The sequence below is a fragment of the Megalobrama amblycephala genome, linkage group LG1, assembly GCF_018812025.1.
Source record: "Megalobrama amblycephala isolate DHTTF-2021 linkage group LG1, ASM1881202v1, whole genome shotgun sequence".
In the NCBI taxonomy this organism is placed as follows: Eukaryota; Metazoa; Chordata; class Actinopteri; order Cypriniformes; family Xenocyprididae; genus Megalobrama; species Megalobrama amblycephala.
In genome coordinates this window covers 34296894-34318570 of record NC_063044.1, presented here as the reverse complement: position 1 = coordinate 34318570, position 21677 = coordinate 34296894, and the positions used below count along the sequence as shown (strand labels likewise).

The following is a 21677-nucleotide window of genomic DNA, read 5'->3' as shown; positions in this document are numbered from 1 at the left end:
TAAACCCACTCTACGATTGCGTTGGTTGGTTATTTTCCCACTCTAGCAAGAACATGATGGCTTGCGCAAACAGATTTTTAAACAGCAATCTATTATTTTTATAGTATCTATTTATAGTGTTATATTTCCTATAATACTTTGACGTAAGCAGTGTGGGAGACTACTTGTCAAATGCTGCTCCCTTCACACAGATGTCCTAGCAGAGTAACCTCAGGTGTAGTTCACCACATAACTCACCACATAACTATCAACAGGTTTCACTAATGTTTGACAACAACAAAGTGAAACTTTTGTCTTCATTTTGAACAGTGGCTATAGGCTATGTATCATCCCAGCAATCCACTTGTGAAACTGCCTTGGTTGCAATTTTTTAAAAACCTGTTTTTCCTCCTTTACAAACAATTTAAGTGAAAAGTTTAAATGACAAATTCTTCAATGAATTTAAGAATTTCATTGTTTTTGCAGCACTTGAGCCGACATAAAGATCTGATGATCATGTTGTCCAGCGTAATCTGAGAATGTTTCAAAGAACATCCAGTGCTTCAGTGAAAGCAAGAACATCTGACCGTTTCCTAAAGAACTTCTGAACTGTCCAAAGGAGTTTACACGAATAATGTCACTAATGTGATTGGTGACCTGAAAATGATAGTGATTTTTGTCTTAGATTTTTCTTCTTTATTTCATATGATAACATATGATTTTAAATGTCATATTTTCAGTGTCTGCTCAATCTTTTGGACACCAGTGCATATTAACATCTCAAGTCGCCTGACAGACACTGGACAGCAAGGCATTGTGGGAAGATGGAATTAACATCATGTTAGTTTAAATGGGCTTGTCTATAAAAGTGTCCTCAACTGGGCGATTAAATGGACCGGCTACATGATCTGGTTTATTGCTTCAGCATTATTAAACAGTAATGTAAAAACATGGTCATTTTATATACCGCTCATACTGACAGCAGCAGGCAGACACTCACTGTCAGACTGAGCACAGTTCTCTGTGTCATAATGCAACACATCAATATTAATGATGGGAAACAGACAACTGTGAACTTGTCTGGCCCTACACAAACAGAGCGGAAAAAAGGAAACACTGGGAACATGGAACAGAAACTCATCGACAGAGAGACAGAGGAACAGGAAAGATTGTCACACATATTTACACTCAGACTGTGTCACTGTCAGGCTGCAAACGCAGGTTCACTTAATACCACAAGTTTCAAGAAATCTATATAGCCCTGTGTAGACAGATGTGTTGGAAGTAACATAAGCAAACAACAAAACCCTGAAAAAAAACCTGTGGATGTGCCTGTTCAATCACTCCTCTTTTTTTTTTTCAGACCCCCGCTCACGCTCGTCCATATAATGACAGTGAATGCAGTAGTGACCAGCATCAAGCTTTTTAAAAAAGACACAAAAGTATTATTTTGATCCCATGCGACCTATGTCGTATAAGTGTTCTGGGGGTTTACGATAGGTTTTAGTGAAAAACTAACTGAAAATTAATGAAAATCTTGACCTTGGCTGTTGGTCTTCCGTGCACGTTGTGTGTTCATGAGACACATTAGCGCTAGAGTTCACTCCGAAGAAAAACACACAAGTTGTGAGAAATCAAGATTAACAAAAATGTGTCCTGTAATACAACTCCTAGAAATCCCCAAAAGGGATCCGTGTACTTTCTTCAACTGAGTTGAATATCTCTGGACAGAGCATTTGACTGATGACAGTCAGAATGACAGTTGACAGTTATCATGTGACATGATAACTTCTTGTTGCGATGAACACAACGCATATATTCACCTCAGAGAAGAAGGTACATGGATTGTATTTCATGTTGCGTTTTTGTTAGTCTTGATTTCTTGAAACTCGTGTGTTTTTCAGGCTGAGTCGGAGTGAACCGTGGTGCTAATAGAGTCTCATGAACTCGCAGTCGAGCACAGAAGACCATTGGCCAAGGTCAGGATTTTCATTAAATCACACATTACATTTTGGTTTGTTTTTCACCAAACCCTATCGTACAACCCCAGAACACTTGGAATATATGACACTGTGTTGTTGGACGAGAGAAAGACATTTAAAAAAATAAAATAAAAATCTTCTTTTGTGGTCCATAAAATAACTTTTTCTTAGTTTTAGGGTGAACTATCCCTTTAAGGTCTATGGTACATGTGAGTGGCAGACTACAATTATGTAGTATAATTATTGTATAATTTTTATATAGTATAATCATTTCCTTTGTGTATTAGCACGAGACTGGTGTGACGGAATCACTTTCACACTTTTTAGTGTCTCACATGCAGTTATGTATGTAATATTTGAGTTAAATTTGATCATTGATCTCAGATTCATAGCCTTAATTGAATTCTTATCATTTTAATTGTCCTTTTGTAGATTTCTAATTTTTGTGACAGAACTGCTTGTTTGCTCAAAATCTAATCAATTTCAGTCCATCAACCTCAAGTCATAACTATGTATAAGAGAATTATAAGCGTAGGTGATACTCATACATCAAGCAGAAAAATCTGGATTAATTTCTTGTAATATGACCTTCCTATTAGGATCTAGTTATCTCTCTAATATCCTGTGGCTTCAGTCTTTGTTAATTTAACTAGAAATACATCTGTGTTTTCTACATATTCTGATTACAAACACACTGAGAAAATAAGGGTGTCCATTCATTCATTATCCTTTTTAGGGTCGGAGGTTGCTGGAGCCTAACCCAGCATCCACAGGTGGGGAAACACCCTGAGTGGATGGCCAGTCCATCGCAGATCTCACACACAGACACACATATTCATACCAACAGACAAAACCCACACAGAAAGGCCTCCTGGCTAAGTGAACTCTAATACCCTAAATAAGGGTGTGACTAACGGAAAATAACATTTTCTTTGTGAGAATCTTTCCAAATGATCAGACTCATGAAAACATTTACAAAACTGTACATTTAAACACAGAAACACGTGTGTAGTTTCACCTTGCTGCTGTTAAATGACAACAACTAAAAACCTGGATGGCGATTATAAACAATCAGTTTAAATGAAAGGTACATAAATGAATTTTTTTCTGCAATAAAAAGGCGGATGAATTGATGTTGAGGGATGCATTAGCAATATTATGCTATAAAGAGAAAGCATGAATAGTTCATTATCTTAGACAATATTTGGTTTAGATCCAAATGAAACATGCACACACGTCTGTTTGCTTGTTTTATTTGTTCAACTGAGCCAAATAATGGCTGAGGTTAGTTTTTACGCTGATCTTTTGCTGTCCTCATGGGAATTTTCAAATTCAGAAGCTGCCATCATGGCATGATTTTGATGAGAATATCATATTTATTGTCCTCTTTCATCCTTACTGAAAAAGACAAGAGGCCTTTTAGATTAAATGCAACAATTTGAAGAGAAAAGGTTGAGCATCAGCCCCACAAACCTGCCCCACAAAAAGTCTTTTCGTTACATGAGTGGTATTTTTCAAGCTCCTGCAGTACACAAAATATGCACTGAATTAACAGTAAACATTCACAATTACAGCTTAATTTTCTTATTAAAGTCAAGACTTAAAGTCGTGCTGCCTAAAGTCACATCAGAATATACATATTTAAAAGATGAACACATATGAATGGCACTTTATAGTCACCATGAAATCAAAAATCAAAGTCTTTTTTTCATAGAATATTGCAGTATTTATGATGAACGATTCATCATAAATACTGCAATACTACTGTGTTCATCATTATTTTTTTTAAATTGTGCTGTTAATCAAAATAACTTCCCCTCCCTCTTGCAATGACACCTCTTCTTTTCCCTGATGATGTGTTTACTGGCATGAGGGCGGGGCAACCTGTCACTCACATGAGATCCACCAATAGCAAACCACAACCATCCAATCAATTCTCCATGGACAAAATCAAGCCCTATTTTTCTTCCAATTCGAGAAGCCATTTCAATACATGACAATAGGCAAGAAAAGAAACTTTAAAGGTGCAATACGTAATACTGATGCTGTTGAAGTGGGTACTGCAGTCCAAATTTAAAATATTGGAGAGTTATTCCCCAGCCCTCACTCAGGTTGCCAGATTGAGGACATGCAACATGAATAAGCACAATTGACAATGGAAGCCGATGAGCCTTACACTGTAAGTCGATAAGTTGATTTATCCATGTTTTAATATGCCTCTGGTCATAGACTTTTTTGATAAATTAATGTTGAGGCTTCTTAGGTCAGGTAGAATCTGCGATTTCTGACCCAGTTTGTTTGCTGACTTCCATGGCTGCAATATGTGGTTTTCTGCCAACCCGGGGTGTCCAACGGGAAACTTTCCTGGGTGGGGACGCATCACGAAACATGGCAGTTAATTGGGAGTGGTCCACAATTGTTTTTAAATTGTGTTTTAAATTTAAATGCAAATGTGTTCTCCGCCATCACACACACACACACACACACACACACACACACACACACACACACACACACACACACACACACACACACACACACACACACACACACACACACACACACACACACACATACACACACACACACACACACACACACACAAAGATAACCAAAAATACGCAGATAAAGCAACAATTTATCTGCTCATCATTTTGTTGCATTAATGCTAAAAACAGCTTGTTGTCAGTTAAAGACAGATAGAAATGTGCCAAATAGAAATTGCACAAATCATCCATCCATTCTTGTCCTATGTAGACTCACAGGGAATCTGGGATGCTGTAAGCAAGGAAATACCCTGGGTGAGCCATTTTCAGAATCTCTAAATCACCTATGCTGCACGCCTTTAGACTGTGGGGATCACACCAGAAAAACCACACAAACATGAGGAGAACATGCAAAACTCCACACAGAAAAGCCTCCTAGCTCACTTGGGACTTGAACCACAGATCTCCTTGCAACAGTGCTACCCACCAAGCCACCTCTCTGATATATTCATCTTTGACTAAAATCACTTGAACACACATCACACCGTAATTACGGCTTCCAAAATAATAAGTAGGAACTTCCCGGAAGGGCTTGACAGCAGCAGAAATCCCACTAGTGGTGTTCACATGCACTCATCTCCATAAACATGATCATTCTGATATCACTTGAATCATTGGACTGGCTTTCCAAACACAAATACTAAATTTGACCAAAGTGTTTCATATAATATCAACACTCCTGTGGAATACAGGTATGGAAACCCAACTGCCACCTCCTGTTCCAGGGCCGGAATATACAGGATATTCCACAGGCTGTAATCTGCCTTTATGAGGTAATGGCACACAGTGCTACACCCTCCTGATCAGCAGATAAGACAGAGACAGACCGGAGTGTGTGGAAAAACCTTTGATCCTCCCAATACTCCAAAGATGAAAAATATTGATAAGGTTGAAAATAGCTTTGGTTTTGGCTGCAGTAGGGATCCATTGTGGAGTCCTGTAGAGAGGTCACGTTAAATATGTGACCTCTTGTTTGGATGGACTTGGTGACTGCGGTACGGGGCAATATCGGATCATAATGGAGACCGCAGAGAGTTCCCGTGTTATTGTTTAACAGATATCCCACTGTCTTTGCGTTCTGTGTGGTACAGCAATAGATGAGTGGGAAGAAAGAGAGAGGGAAGTAAATGCCTCAATGAATAGGTACACTTTGGTGTCCCATTACTTTTACAAATCCCATGTTTTTATAGTGAGAGCTATTAGATACAGAATGTAAGATAATCTAATATCTAACATAAGTTTAAAGAAATATTTCACCCAATACCAAACATCATCATTTTCTCTCCCTCGTGTTGTTTCAAACCTATATTTTTTCTTCTTCCATGCAACACAATTAATTTCATTCAAGTAAATAAATGTTGAATTAATATATTGTTTATCCTTTAATCAGCGATACAGTATTGATTTTCTATTAGACAGTTCTAAACACACCTAAAGTTTTGTGAGGCATTTACAGAATGAGACTGACACCGCAAAAACTCGTCAAGCTCAAATCCATTTAGGTTTAGGATGTTCATGACGAAGCCAGAGTCTTTATTGAAACATCTTTGTTTTTGCAGGTTGCACCCTGAAGTTGCAGAAACGGATGAGCCCGCTATTTGTTTTCTTTTTTAACTCTTTCTCCGCCATTGACGGAATTTTCTGGCAATCCATGTTTTCAATGTTATACAGTAGGGGGCGCTATTACACATCTTCTGAAAGAGCACAGAATCTCCAGATCAAAACACAGGCGAAGAAGAAGCAGAAACAAGCAATAGAAACATTGATTATGTAAAATAACGCAATCATCAAACATTCAACAGCATATAAATCAAAACTGTGTAATGGATGGACTCAGTCTACCTTGTCTGTGTTTTGATTGTCATTCTGAATCACATCCGGATGAAGTCTTTGACAAAAACAAGATTTTCTCAACATTTTGTCCAAAATGTTGCTTAAAAAATGTCGATAAAAAAAAAAAAAAAAGAATTCATGAAGCTAGAATCATTCTTGTTGTTGTTGTTTAAAATCAGAGGATCTGTTCTTTCTTTTGATATACTGCATGTTCAGATATTCATAACAAAATATTCTGGAGGTCACCAAAATTTTGTGAAAATGCTAAAAAAATGCAACTTAAAAAAACAAACAAAAAAAACGTAGGCTGGGAAAAAAGTTAAATGTTTCAGTCCCACTTTATATTAAGTGGCCTTAACTACTATGTACTTACATCAAAAAATAAGTACAATGTACTTATTGGGTTCATATTGAATCGCAAAACACTTTTTCTGCTATTGAGGTGGGATACGGGTCAGGTTAGGGAAAGCTTTGGTGGTATAGGTAGGTTTAAGGGTAGGGGTAGGTGTAAGGGATGGGTCAACAGTGTAATTATAAATGTAATTACAGAAATTAATTACAGATGTAATTACATGCAGGTGTTTTTAAAATATAAGTACAATGTAAAAACATGTATGTACACAATAAGTGCATTGTATCAAATGATTCATTTAAATGTAAGTACATAGTAGTTAAGGCCACTTAATATAAAGTGGGACCTTTCATTGACTTAATTTATGCACTTCCCTTCACTGACCATTTGGAAAACAGCTCATGTTCAAGCCTATTTTGTAGATTATTCATGGAAAGTGCCAAACCTACGGTTTGCTGCTACTGATGAAAACGGTGTAAATCAGAGCACCAAACACCTCACCTAACCAAAAGACCATGGTCCCTATTTACAGAGAGAAAGAGGATGCTTGATAAAACAGCACTCAGGTTCTTGATGATCCTTTGAGCAGGGTTTCCAACCACAACTCCTCCAAGGTTTTTCCAGCAAGAGTCTGAAGCTCCTGTTTCTCAGAACCTCTTCTAACATTTGCCCATTCTGCTCCAGCAGTAAAATCTGCACATCAAATAAATATCTGGCGGGGTCGTGTTACCTTTGGAAAAAGCAGATCAGATCATGGACCAGAGGAATTTGAGTGGGTAGATATGTTAATGATTGTAATCTCCAATGCAGACTTCTGGAGACCTTTCTGAAAAGAATACAGCCACTTCAAAATACTGTCCAGGAACAAGCTTTCAACACTCACAATTTTTTGAAGTTCTGCAGTTTTGTAGAAACATTCTTATGTTGCAAAGCACAGGAGAGAAAGCAGCACAAGAGATGGCCTGTGAGCTTGTCTACCTTGACTGCATTTCAAGGCATCATAGAGTATGTTTACTACATGAAACTCAAGTGTGAGACTCATATGAGGAAAACTACAGTTGCTGCCTATGTAGAGTGCTTCAAATCAGATCAGAAAGATCCAAATTATAAGACATGGTTTGAACATGAGTTCATTAGAAACCTTAGTATTATCTTGATTTTAACATTAATAGTTGAATTTTGTATTATTCATTTTTATTGTCAACTTGACTGGCTATTCATCCAGGGTTCAACCTGAGACAGGCCCGAACAGGCACCTGCATCCCCATGATCCTACACAGGACAAGTGCTTTGGAAAATGCATGGATGAACTGTCACCTTGAGAAACAAAGAATGATCTATAGAAAACCTGAGGCCTGTACCACAAAGCTAGTTAACAAACTCAAATATATCAATCACTCAAAAAAGAAATATATCCAACCTAGTTTAAGTGATACCACAGCACTTGTCACAAACTCTCTGTCATGTTTGATCCCGAATTTGTGATTGTTTTTGGTGTAGAACTATTCTCACTGAATTTACGACCGAACTGTTCCCTCAAACTTAGATCCATATAAGTTCTGTTCATTGAAGCTTCAGGGGCCTGTTTCTCAGGACCTGTTTCCACCTGGTATTAAGATGCATTTTGGTTGATCGGATCACAGGTAGATGAGAGAGACACATACCTGTTTACACCTGGTGTTTTCACCCATCTCCTTTTTTTTATGGGCAGGTGAATGTATGTTTTTTTTTTCAGATCTTTCGATCTAATGGACAAAATAAGCTTGCACAATTTATATATGAATGCGAAGACGACGAAAAATATATGGAGAGTAGCAGATTTCATTTCTGCTCTGACAACCGCAAGACTGGCTGAACGCTGTGAGTGTGTGTTACAAATCAGGAATGGTGAGAGAACATAGTGGTTGGTAAGTTTTTTCGTCTTCAATCCAAACTTGGGTCTTCAACCAGCAAAGTTAAATCCCATCAGGCTAGAGCACTTCCCATAATGTTTACGCATTAAGACAGTAGGCAGAGAGTAGGCGGTATTTTGTGGATGTTCGAACACATTCGACCACATGAGTGTTTACACTAGAAAAGCAATGTTTTACACCTCGTTTACACCTGTATTTAGTGTCGTCCACTTATAATCCGATTGACCAAATCTATCGTAATACCAGGTGGAAACGGTGCCTCAAACTAAAGGAAAGTCTGCTTTCTTCTTGCTTTCTTCTTTCAAGACCGAAATGCATGGCGGCAGTTAATGTCTCAAATGACTGAAGAACAAACTGACGAGTTTGTAGAGCAATGTGTTTAAGCATTTTTAAAAACTAGAATTTGACAGTGACAGACTGGTTTTGATGCCCATAACTGAATTAAGCAGCACTAACATTTCAACATGCTAGGGTCATTCACAAACAAATGTTGATTTTCTGACTTACAAAATGTTTTGAATTTAGTTCAGTTCATTTTTTATCTCACATATTAGCTGATGGTAAGTTTGTATCCTTTTCCCGACAATATTACTCAGTCGTCATAACTGTTGTTTACAATTTAATCTTCTTAATAGTTCATGAATTAAGAAATATTTGTAAAACCAGTGACAAATTCTCATATTTTTTTTTCTCTTTAGATAGTGTTGATAAACTGTCTGTAATCAATAAATAATTTTTTAATTAACATATTTGACATAAACATTGATTATCAATGTTCACAGACAAATCATGCATAATAATAAAGCAATATTCCATAAAAATAAGAATTTTTAATGGTGACTAAGCATCTTATACAGTGAAGTAAGGTAATGACTGCTAATAATGGGGCTTTGCATCACAGCTAAATATCTAAAAATAAAAGATCTCCAATTTCAAAAGGTAAAAATGCTTTCATTCATGTAGGCTACCTCTTGCAAACAAACAAACAAACAAACAAATAAATAAATAAAAGCAAAGCTACAATAAATTTTTAATTTGAGGCTCAAAATACTTTGGGGAAACATACTGGAAATCCATTTTGTCAGTCTCTAATATTATTTTCCTTCAAGTATCCTTTAATTTGAACTGAGAGATACAAGGGGAGTAATTTTATGGTGTCAGAGATTTGTCACTGCGCTCAGTTGATTGGTCCAATATCTGTATGTGATCTGTGCTCTGACAGGCAGGTTAGCTGGTCCATCATTTATTACTGTGGCCATGAACAACAGTAAACCTCTGTCTGTTTTTGTGGTGCCAAAGATAACCCTTAAACTTACCTGGCTCGCAGCTTGGTGGTGGTACAGGTCTCAGGCTATCATGAGGTTGCAAACCATTAAAAGTCAATCAAGTGTATTAACAGTCAATAACAGTGACTTCAGGAATGGCCAACAAGTTAGTAGTTGAGAAATCTCACAGTAGTAGGAGACGGTAGAGTGCCATGAGAAAAAGTAAACACTGTAGCACTAACAAAACATTGTTTGACAAACATTCGTTCACAATTTCTGCTAAAGGATGAAGGACATGATTTCATTTTGAAGGGAGGATGAATAAACATTTCACTTTGGAGAAAAACTATTTGATGAAATGCTGAATTTATTGGTTTAACAAAGATAGAGTTAATAATTTCAATGTGCTACTGTAAACTCTGGAGGTGTAACGACAGCAAAATGCATGGAAGATGCATAAAAGACTGGAGACCCTACTATTAAATAATATTATTAATGCTGACGTGTGTAATTGTCTATGCTAAAATATTTTCCTAAATTTCAGTTGAATGTAGAGTCAATAAGTAAGCCATTGTACAGTCTGTCTTCCTGAAGAGTGCAAACACTGTGACTCTTTCAAAGCATTGTTTGACACGGCAACTTCTGACTCCATCAACTTTGAGTTTGGGGCGGGTCTAGCCTTTTGTCAGGTGACAGATAGGGGCGGAGCAGACGGGGCTAAATGGTCATTATTTTTGCAATTCTATTAAAGGGTTAGTTCACCCAAAAATGAAAATAATGTCATTTATTACTCACCCTCATGTTGTTCTACATCCGTTAGACCTTCGTTCATCTTCGGAACACAAATTTAGATATTTTTATGAAACCCGATGGCTCAGTGAGGACTCTATAGAAAGAAATGCCATTGTAACTCTCAAGATCCATAAAGGTACTAAAAACATATTTAAAACAGTTCATGTGAGTTTAGTGGTTATACTTTAATATTATAAAGCGACGATATACTCTTTGTGCGCCAAAAAAACAAAATAACGACTTAAAAAAACAATATAGTGATGGGCCAAATTCAAAACACTGCTTCGGAGCTTTACGAATCAAATCAGTGATTCAGATCTCCTATCAAACGGCTAAACTGCTGAAATCACATGACTCTGGCGCTCCGAATCACTGATTCGATTCGTAAAGCTCCGAAGCAGTGTTTTGAATATGTTTTTAGTACCTTTATGGATCTTGAGTTACAATGGCATTGCTGTCTATAGAGGCCTCACTGAGCCATCGGATTTAATCAAAATATCTTAATTTGTGTTCAGAAGATGAACGAAGGGTGTGGATTGACATGTGGGTGAGTAATTTATGACATTATGTTCATTTTTGGGAGAACTAACCCTTTAAGGTCTACTAGTAGCACAGAAATCACACATTTCACACTCTAAAAAATGCTGGGTTATTATATTTTTTTTTAAAATCCAAATGCTGGGTTCAGCCTGCTGGGTCATTTTTTTGGGGGTATTTTTTAATATTTTACCCAGGTTCTGGGTAGATTTTCTGTAACTCAGCTGTTGGGTAATTTTTTACCGTCAATACAAATGATGAACCTACCCAGCGCTGGGTCAGTGTAACCCAATGTTGGATGGTCTGTGCCAAACTGTTTAAAACTGGATACATTTGTGAGAGAAAATTTCCTGAGGGGAATCCCTGAATGAAATTAAGGTTTGTATTACATTGTGTTCCTATCAAATTATTACTGTACAAAGGAAAATGTCTGTAGTCTCACTTTTTTGTTTACATGTATGTCACACCTAACATGGAACGCTTCTACAAACGCAGCATACACCAGATCTACACTCACGCCGGCGCCACAATGGAAGTGTCACGGCCAACAAACTAATGTGCGACCATGGCTGAAATACAACACAAGATCGCTGTTGTATAAAACAAAGTTGCCTTGCACTCCAGTGACTACAATAGGTTGTTTGCACATGATGCCATTGCTTCTATACAGGAATCTCTATCACAAACGCAAAAATCCTATGTTTTGCGTCGTTTATGGTTCCTTAAATCGATCAAACTGAGAAACCAGAAGGAGCTTTTATCGTTTACATAACTTTTATCGTTTTTTAACTTTAAAAGTTGTCGCCTTTAATAGCATTTTGCGTCTACTGATACTGAAATGAATATGGATACCTGCTTTTTGTTTTTGACTTGGTTAAATATTCACCTTCTTCATGGTATCATTTGCAGGGAAGAGAAGCTATTTTATCCCATTGCATGGTCATTTGGTGTTTTCACTTCAGTTTGGTAGAATTCCATTCACAATGTTGATCTGGTTACAATTGAGATTCATACTCGCAAAAGTAATGTTAATTATTAAACCAAACTAAATACAAAACTTTCAAAAACACTCAGCAATGTGATTATTTTATTGACTGTGATAGGCAGTGGGTTTAATCAGTGACAATATTATATTTGCACCTCCTCAACCTGCTTCCCTTAGTGTTTTTACACGTAGAAAAGGTGAAAATTGTATTACACCATCCAATTTTTCCCCTGAACAATGATGTGAGTTCCTATTGCAATTTTCGATTCAGCACCTACAATGGCAACATTTTTCACAAACACGAATAAAAATACTGCCCTAAACTCACTAGCAGAAAGACACCGTGATATAAACAAACCAGACTAGAACTGAAGACGGCGTGACGGCAGCTTCACATTCTCTATATCTACCACCTTGATGGCAGTCAAGTCTTTCAATTCAGTACAAAAATCACTCTCTTCATTACATATGGATTATGTCCAACATATGTTGTGATTTTCTGTTTATACCTTTCTAAATCAGCATAGTACAGACTTTCTTTCCTCCATCTCATCCATTCTAATTTTCACTCCATCTGAATTTAGCACATCATCATAATCACGTGATTGCGAGCAAGCTATTGTAGCGCTATTGATCTGCGCTAGCTGTAGTCACGCTGTGCATTTGACGGGATGACACTTAAATGTCTTACAGACGAGATAGCACAAGGTAAAGCTGTTTTTGATGTAACTTTTCAAACATGAATATATTAGATTGTCATTTAATGAACTGGAACAGTCTACTGATATCAGTTTTCTTCCTACAGATTCACATTGACTGCTCTTGCTCTCCTGTCACGTCCTAAAACGTTACTAAATGTTTTTGAGTGCATTATGATTATAAAAGACTGACTCGCCATTGCATAAAAAACTGTCCCTGTCCTATATATTTAACAGAGATTTTAGAGTGCATTTTTATTATTTAAAAAGAAAAACCTTTAATATCATGTTGACTGTCAAAAAAAAAAAAAAAAAAATTAGCTAATGTATAAAACCCAACAAGCTGGGTCAAAATAACCCAGCATGTCTGTACAATACTTACCCAGTGCTGGGTTACCAAATAACCCAGAAGTGGTTGTTTTTAACCCAGCATTTTTTAGAGTGCACCTTTAACCAAAGGCTCAACAGAATAATGACAACAACGCAAAGTCTGGAATTTAAGAAACTATTTAATAATGGTGATGATAATAAAAACAATTGACGAATTTCACAGATGAACGTTTTAATTAACAATGAATTCAACAACAAAAAATGAAAAAAAAATACAAGTCTTGGTAAATAAATATGGCTTAAAAAATGTGGCACATTGAAGAGTGCAGCGTGGAAGCAGCAGTGAGTGAGGATGAGGATGGGCGGGTGTGTATCGGGACGGCTCCCTTACAAGTCTGCATGAGGACATATTAATGGCCTAATATCATCCACTACCTATATGGTGAGAGAGAGAGAGATGGGGGTTGTGATTATGAGAAATAAAACATGGTTGTTAGTTTGATAAACATATTTTAAACATCAAATTTAAGTACTACAAACTCATTTTCATGTAAGGCCTGACTTCCTGTGTAGACAACATGCCAGTTGAAGAACAATGGCAGATGTGGATCCAAATTAGTTAAACACATAATGCACAAACTCTTCATTGAGTTGCATTAGTGCTAAAAAAGCTCACTGTCATTATAGCCAAGTTTCAATCCAAGAATTTTTTTTTTGAGAAAAAATGAATGATACAGCTGATGGAAACACTAATTATATATAAAATATATCTACAAGTCTTGACAATCTTTTATCATTTAACTTTAGCACATAAATCCTATGATGACACCTAAAGTTCTATGTGTTGAGTAAATGGGTTTTTAACGCAAATAAATGTGTTGTCTCCATGACTCCGATTGAAGCTTGTTTGAAGACTTGTTTGATTATGAAGACTTCATAATAGGAAAATGGCCCAACAAAATCTAAATTCTGAACATTACTTCCCCCATGAACTTCAAGTTGCACATTAAAGTTGAATAAGTGTTGTAATTACAGATTCAGGAGTATTTTCAGGGCAGCTTTTCTCAGCAGGGATCAAAAAGGAAAGTCTTCCTGTAGTAAGATGCACATACCAAGCAACATTCATCCTTACTATGTCAATTTTTTTTTTTTTTTTAAGTTCATAATATTTTACATTATTTCATAATGTTGCAATTTAAATTTATTTATATATTTTGCTCTGCAGATTAAAAAATATTGAAACTGCATTCTGTATAAATTCGGAATAGACAGCTGTTTCTCTCATAAAGCATTCTTTTATATCAATCTACAGTCTAATAAAAGATAAACAGACAAATAAAATTGTACAACTGTGCCTATTTCTTGATCTAAATAATCTACATAACGAATACAAAAATTCATTGATTGATTCAATGATAAATGAAAAGTTAAAAAGAACAGCATTTATTTAAAATAGAAATCTTTCTAACAATACAAGTCTTTACCATCATTTTTTATCAATTTTTTACACACCCTTGCTGAATAAAAATATTAATAAAAAAAAAAACGTTTTTAAAATTACCAACCTCAAAGTTTTGAACTAGTGTATATTGTTACAAAATATTTCTATTTTAAATAAATGTTGTTTTTTTTAAACTTTTTATTCATCAATGAATCCTGAAAAAAAGTATAACAGGTAATAAAAAAATATTAAGCATATATTAAGCATAAAAACATTAAATATTATAATACCAGGTGTGAATGTGGCCTCTGATAGACAGAAACCAGTCTGGATTCGCTGCTCTTTCTCAGGCTGCCCCAGCAGACAAAATTTGATCAGTAAACACTGAACAATTAAAGTGAAAGATAAACTTTAAAGCATCAACCAGCGGTCACATCTGTTTATTCCACTCTGATCAAAAGGGCCAATCAACACCTGCAGCAGCTGCGGCTCTGGTAGGAGGTGGGTTTATAGTTTGGACGGTCTCTTTATTATGAAGCTGGTCTGGTAAGAGTCTCAGTCTGCACAACAATGACCGTTGGATACATGCCGATTATAAAAATGGACAGCACTTGCTCTAATCAGGCTGTTGGGCAACATCTTGGCATCAAGTTGCACAGGTTTACTTTGCATGACCTCTTAACAGCAAGTAAAAACAAACTGCAATTGGACCCTTTGTGTATCAGTAATTATACCATACCCAAATGCCAAAGCAAAGGGGTGGAAACACTGGAGTGCCTTGTGCACTTGTTATGTTTGTGAACTCTGTCACACTCATTCTGACATAAATGTATAGATAAACAGACAATACACAGCTGACTCACTGAATGAATGTGGATAAATGTCCAGGCCCTCATCTCCTGATGTGGCCAGCATCTAGTTGCTCCTGTAAGACTGACGCTCTCTTCTGCAGGAAGTTGACCTGCAGACAAACACAGCTCAAGCTTAGTGGTACACGGGGAAAAAATTGGTGTATGATTTACTTTGAAATTTTTGGTTACCCACTATTTTATAGTTACATGTTACTACTATAGTAATAACTATAAATCATGCAACTAACCCCAAAACCAAACCCTAACCCTATAGTAAGTACATGTTTAATTGTAATAATACTACACTGTACACTGCTTTACAATGTATGTTTGTTATATTAGGAACCACTTACACTGTATCCAAACCAGGTAGGCTTTATCACTTGAATAAATCACTTTTTTCATGCATTGACTTGAAGTACAACAAAATCATTTACATTAGGGTCACGTTTAAGCGTTCTCTATGCTTTATGGGCAAAGCTTCTAAATCTCTGGGGAAGTGTATGAGCACTTCAGCACCAGCACAATAGTAATATATAAGCAGCCCATAGGATTCAGAATGTTATCACACAACTGCTGAAGCCCTTTCCCTTTTAGAAACTGCCAGACCAGATTATTGTACTCTACTTTGAAAAGGGTCATATTGTGAGAAATTGAAGTGTTCTTGATCTATGTAAATAAAAGTCTCAAATATTTGCTAAAACATACTGTTACTTTAAGAACTCAAAACTTCCTCTTAGTATAAAAAAAGCATTTACTAAAACTTTAGCAGCAAAAATGGCTCATTTGGCTCATCAACTTCCACAGCTTTAGAGTATATTAAAACATCAATGGCACCCATTGGACATTCAGAAACCACAACCAGTGTTGGGAGTAACGCATTAGTTACGTAATCAGATTACTTTTTTATAAGTAAAGTAACGCATTACTTTTAAATTTACAACAAAATATCTGAGATACTTTTTCAAATAAGTAATGCAAGTTACTTTGTTTTCCCATTTATTGACTATTAACTAAGAGAAGTCATGAGTAAAGGCCTTTGCACACCGAGTCCGAAATTTTTGTATGCGTGATCCTAAAAAATGGTCATGCACAGAGACCTTGCATATTAATGAATCCGTTGCGAAAAAAAAAATCGCAAAACAATACAAAATGGACTTTTCAAGCAGTGAGCATGTCCTCTCTCTTCTTGAAAAGAGAAAAAGAAAGAGGAAATATTGGGTCTATCCAATCCTGAGATTGCATAGAGAGAAAGGAGAGTTCCACCTCATCAAGGAGCTGTGTGATTATCCCGAGCGTTTCAAAGTTTACTTTAGGATGTCAGTGGCTCAGTTTGATGCTTTGTTACTGGCACAATCTGTCTCTTTGTATTCCGCACTTTGTTTGTTATACATTGCTACTGCTTTGTGCTGTAGACGACGTGGATCAACTTGTCAGATAGCATTCGGGAATTTGGCGTTCGCTTGTATGGTGGCTCTGAATTGTCAAAACGTCTCTCAAAATGCATGCCACGGATACAAAAAACGCAGAAAATCGAACCTGATTCGATTTTTTTTATGACGGACGAAAGTTTCTGAGGCAGTGTGTAAACGTGATTGACACGTATTTATTTATTTATTTATTTTTTTAAAATTTCAGACACAAATTTCGGACTTGGTGTGCAAAGACCTTAAGTGCAGAGGCATTGTGTGCACCATGTGTAAACATGATGCTTATTGTAGTTCTAGATTAAATGTGACTAAAACAGTGAAATGCAAACTCCGAATATGACAAAACCTGCAATATTTAAATGTTAAATTACACAAATATGCTTTATGTATTTAATGTCACTTTTTATTAATTAATGTCTTTGCTGCTGAACTTTGATGATCCAGTTCAACCATACTAATATGCAAAAATTATACTTTTGCTAAAGAGTGTTGAATTTTCTTCTCCCGCATCCTATTCTTCTGCAATCCAGAAAAGCAGTGCAGCTGAAAGGTTTATTTGAGATGCGCCCTCTATTGTACACGTGTGAATTTACATTTCCTTCAGCCAAGGCTTATTCATTTCACTTTTGGTATGAAAGTGACTTTACATTTGCCAAGAATATAACTTTTTTTATTAAAAAACAAACAATCAAGCCCTGCCCAGATGAGAAAAAGTAACGCAAAGTAACATAATGCATCACTTTCCATAAAAAGTAAGTAAGTAACTCGATTATGTTTTTAGGGAGTAACGCAATATTGTAATGCATTATTTTTTAAAAGTAATGTTCCCCAACGCTGGTCACAATTATGTCTGTTTTTAGTGCAAAAAAACAAACAAACAAAACAACATGACATACACTATAATTGGACCTCAAGAAAAATACATCGTTTTTTGAGAAACTCTTTAAGTCTACACACTACACTTTAACCTTGTGCTAAAATGTAGTGTGTAGCAAATATGTTTACAGTATGCTATTACAGCAAACATATATCAGATGTAAGAAAAATACATTTTTCATTACCTCTTAAAGGAATACACTTGATGAATTCTGGCTTTTTAAATTTTGTATGAGCCTGAAAAGAATGTACATTGTTCTGCGACGATTTTCCTGGAAACCAAGATACACAGAGCAAACCTCAAAGCAAATCTAATGTTACCATCTTTGCAAATGCATGCCTCTGACTCTGAAAAGAATGACTATGGTTAAATTCCTAAACGGCTGCTGGTTTTGTTAAAATAATGTACTGCAATGTGCAATGCTCGAAATATTCAAGGACATTGGAGGCCACACTGGTCACCAATTACAATGCATAAACATATCAGATCACAGAGTTGTGGCTGCGATTGCAAAGGAATCTAGTCAGAGCTATTCAGAGGCGTGCGCCAGGGTCTTTGAACTGTGATCTCGAAATGTTGTTTGAGGGGCCCCGGACCATGTCTGACAAAAAGGAGCTATTGTTTAGATTTGAAATGTTTAACAAAAATGCTCTTGCCACAGACTCGTGTAGAACAAGGCCGACTGTAACTAATAAGACCATGGCCGGAGCCCTTGAAGCCTGTATTAATGTGGTTGGCGGGTGTAATTGCACATAAGGAGATGAACTGGACCGAAGACTTCAAAGCCCCATGGCCAAATTAGATCCATGTCTATGGAGGAACTCACAGCACTTGTTACCCCCTCCCCATCCCAAGAAATCAAATAAACAAGGGACACTTGAGTTCAAAGACGTGAGGTCTGACTGCTCGGCATTATTAGCTGAGGGACAGGAAGCATGATGCTGCGATCGCATACCAGACACCAAATGTGGGGGTATTGAAGTGGACTGATCACATGCACAGAGCCACAAGACTTCATAGAAGGGGCTGAAAGCCTAGATTGCTGTGTTCAAGTTTTGGTGTAAAATGCATTCTGTACATCAGCAACGGCTGGTCCATATGAATGAATGACTTTTTATAGTGGCTTTGGAGACTATAAAACACATGATAAATACGTTAGAAATAATCAAATGTCATTTAAAGTAAAACAGTAGGTCAGGGATGCATTTCCCATACAACGACGTAACTCACTGCTTCACTTCCATAGTACAAACAAATCAACAAGCTAGTCACGACTGTGTCCAGAAACCGTATTGTCGCAAACCTGACCTTCAGCCAAATTGGTGAATGATGTCACACAGGTGGTGGAGAAATAACTTGAATGAATCTGTTTACAAACATGGCAGCTGAGAACTAATTGTCGTTTTTCTCAGTTGTTTTGCTTTATTTCCAGATTCAATCATAGGCTCGTTCTTATGTACCAGAGCACGTACGCACATGCGCACTCTTCAAAAATGGTGCTTAAAATCTCTTGACAAACTAAAATACGTAAATGACATTTGTATAAATTTGAAATAAAAAATATACATTGTACTTAATGTCAGCTTGCTTATTTTGCTCAAGATAACGATTTATTAAGTCCGCATGTCTTAAAAACAAGAAACTATGCTTCTAAACACAGCTCGAGAGCTGTTGTTCTAACCACACAAGTTTGCGATGCAGTTTGCAACTTGCGGTGTTAGTTGGCTAACAATGCTTTTGGGAAACGCACCCCAGGTCTGTAAATTTGCTCATGACATACAGAACATTTAAACTAGACCTTAATATCAAAGAGGAAGCTCCAAACAATGTCAGAGACAATAAGATCACAAACAAAAAACTGTTTTTCTGACCCAGGTTCACTGGAAATACATGACTCTGGCTATATTTCTGCAAAACCTGACATATGTTGTTTTGGGCATATTTAGAGTACATTTGGTTGTGGCACATTTCAAGGCAGTTTAAAACTGAAATGTACAGGGACTGGTGCATACTAAATTTTCTCAGAAACAGTTAAACACGACTGTGCAACAACAGCAACATTCTGTTGTGTTGGTTAATGCATGCATCATGGTAGTTCGGAAATGAAATGTCCGGTGAGTGGCACTAAAAACGTGAGATGAAAATGCATTTGCTGAAGAAACCATGCCATTTTAGCTTGCTTCAATGAGGCCTTGAGTTATTTTGTGGAGGTCCGTGAATTGTTTTTCAGGTGATTTGTAACCAAGCTCACAGCATTGCGAGTACACGGTAAGCTACCAAGCGAGATTATTACATCAGAAAAGCCATACATATGGAGCTGGTTATGTGATGCAAGTGTCAAAATGTATTAGTTTACAAATCATGTACCATGTGATTTGAGAAAGGGATTTGAGGTTACAACATATTGTTGTGTAAAGAACCACGCAAAAATAAGTCTTTGATAATCGATAATCAGCCACTGTAATCAAAATTTGTGTGAAAAGGAACAAAAGTTGTTCTACTGCCTGTAGTGTTCATTTCAGCTGTAAAATGGAGTGAACTGTATGTATAGGTATGTTTTTAAATGTAGAGTCACGTAATTCCAATAAGCCTGGGTTGGTTTTTTCAGTGAATTATGTTTTTAGTGTGTGAGGTCTAGAGTAGCTGAGTCTTCATGCTTTGTTTGCATGTGGTTGGGGTGGGAACAAAGATCAGAAGTTCCATGATCTGGACAAATGTGGACAAAAGGGAGTGTTTTGTGGCCAGAATTAGTTAATTGTAGCCAGGCTTGGGTGAGCGGTTTGATGATGCATTGAATGTGATGCAGGCTAAACCATTGGCTTTTGTGTTTTGCATGAAATTAGAAGGAACTGCCAGCAAATGCGGAGACTTGCAGTGACATTGTACTCCTGCTTCTTTACTTCCATGTACTGCTTCTTTACTTCTGATATAAATAGAGAGAGAGAGCTGCATTGGTCCTAACACTGAACTTTGTGGTCCTCAGTGGTGCTGGTACAGGTAGAGGAGGAGAATAATAATTTACTACAGATATCAGAGATATATTTAATTTATTTATTTGGTAAGCAGTCATGTAAGAAGTGAGATAATGTTCATCCAGTTGGTCATTACCACAAAATAAACTCCACCGCTTCACATGCTATCAACTGTCTTGGTTTATTTTGTGATAATGACTGATGTACTTAAGTAAATACTCTGGGTGTTAAGCCGTTTCCCTGGACTGTTTGCAGGAAGCAGAGTCGCCAATTGAAGCTGCTGACATCCAGGAACTCTCTGTGTTATAATGTACATCATCCTGTCTATATATGTGATCCAGGTGTGTTTGTGAATCGGTTGAGATCGAGTCCATGTATATGAAATTATGTAATGTCCAGATGTGTCTGTGTTGGTGGTTTTTCTGACCTGCCTTATAAAAATAAATTTAAACACTCAACATATATTTGTCTATGTGTGTCCAGTGGGAACTCTTGCGGTGTGTGTATTTGTTTGATCACCTGTGACTTAAGCGATGTGATGGTGTCCTCCAGCTCCTGCTGCAGCTCTGCAGGCATCAGGCCTTTGATCTTCAACTCACAGTCCTGACGGACATGTGTGATCTACATGAGGAGAAAGGGGAAGAGTTTAAAAAAATGCCTCGTAATAACGGATCCATCAGGCTGTCAAACAATGTGGTCAGTCCTCAGTAAACTATAGCTGTGGCAAGAGTACCGCAAAAGCTGCCTGTTTAGCAAGAACAAACTATACAATGAACATACAACTTAGGCAAGTTAGGTTAGGTATTCCCCTGACACACTCAAGTAGAGAGACACTTTTTGTCAACAAACTGAGGAATGAACAAGGCATGTTTCACTGAAGATACAGCAAGGTCA

General features: G+C 36.9%; 1 protein-coding gene across 6 annotated transcripts in view; it reads right to left on the bottom strand.

The window, feature by feature from the left end:
- Window positions 1-13378: 13378 nt before the first annotated feature.
- The window catches only part of cep112 (centrosomal protein 112), a 193814-nt gene continuing 185515 nt past the window's right edge, over window positions 13379-21677 (bottom strand). For 5 of the 6 annotated variants that reach the window (XM_048190649.1, XM_048190676.1, XM_048190684.1 and 2 more), the window contains 3 exons: window positions 21303-21404; window positions 15517-15614; window positions 13379-13647 (listed from right to left, as the gene is read on the bottom strand). In XM_048190649.1, coding sequence (XP_048046606.1) covers window positions 15546-15614; window positions 21303-21404 — 171 coding nt within the window. In that variant the 3' untranslated portion in view covers window positions 13379-13647; window positions 15517-15545. The remainder of the gene's footprint in view (window positions 13648-15516; window positions 15615-21302; window positions 21405-21677) is intronic. The other variant, XM_048190658.1, reaches the window with a different exon arrangement.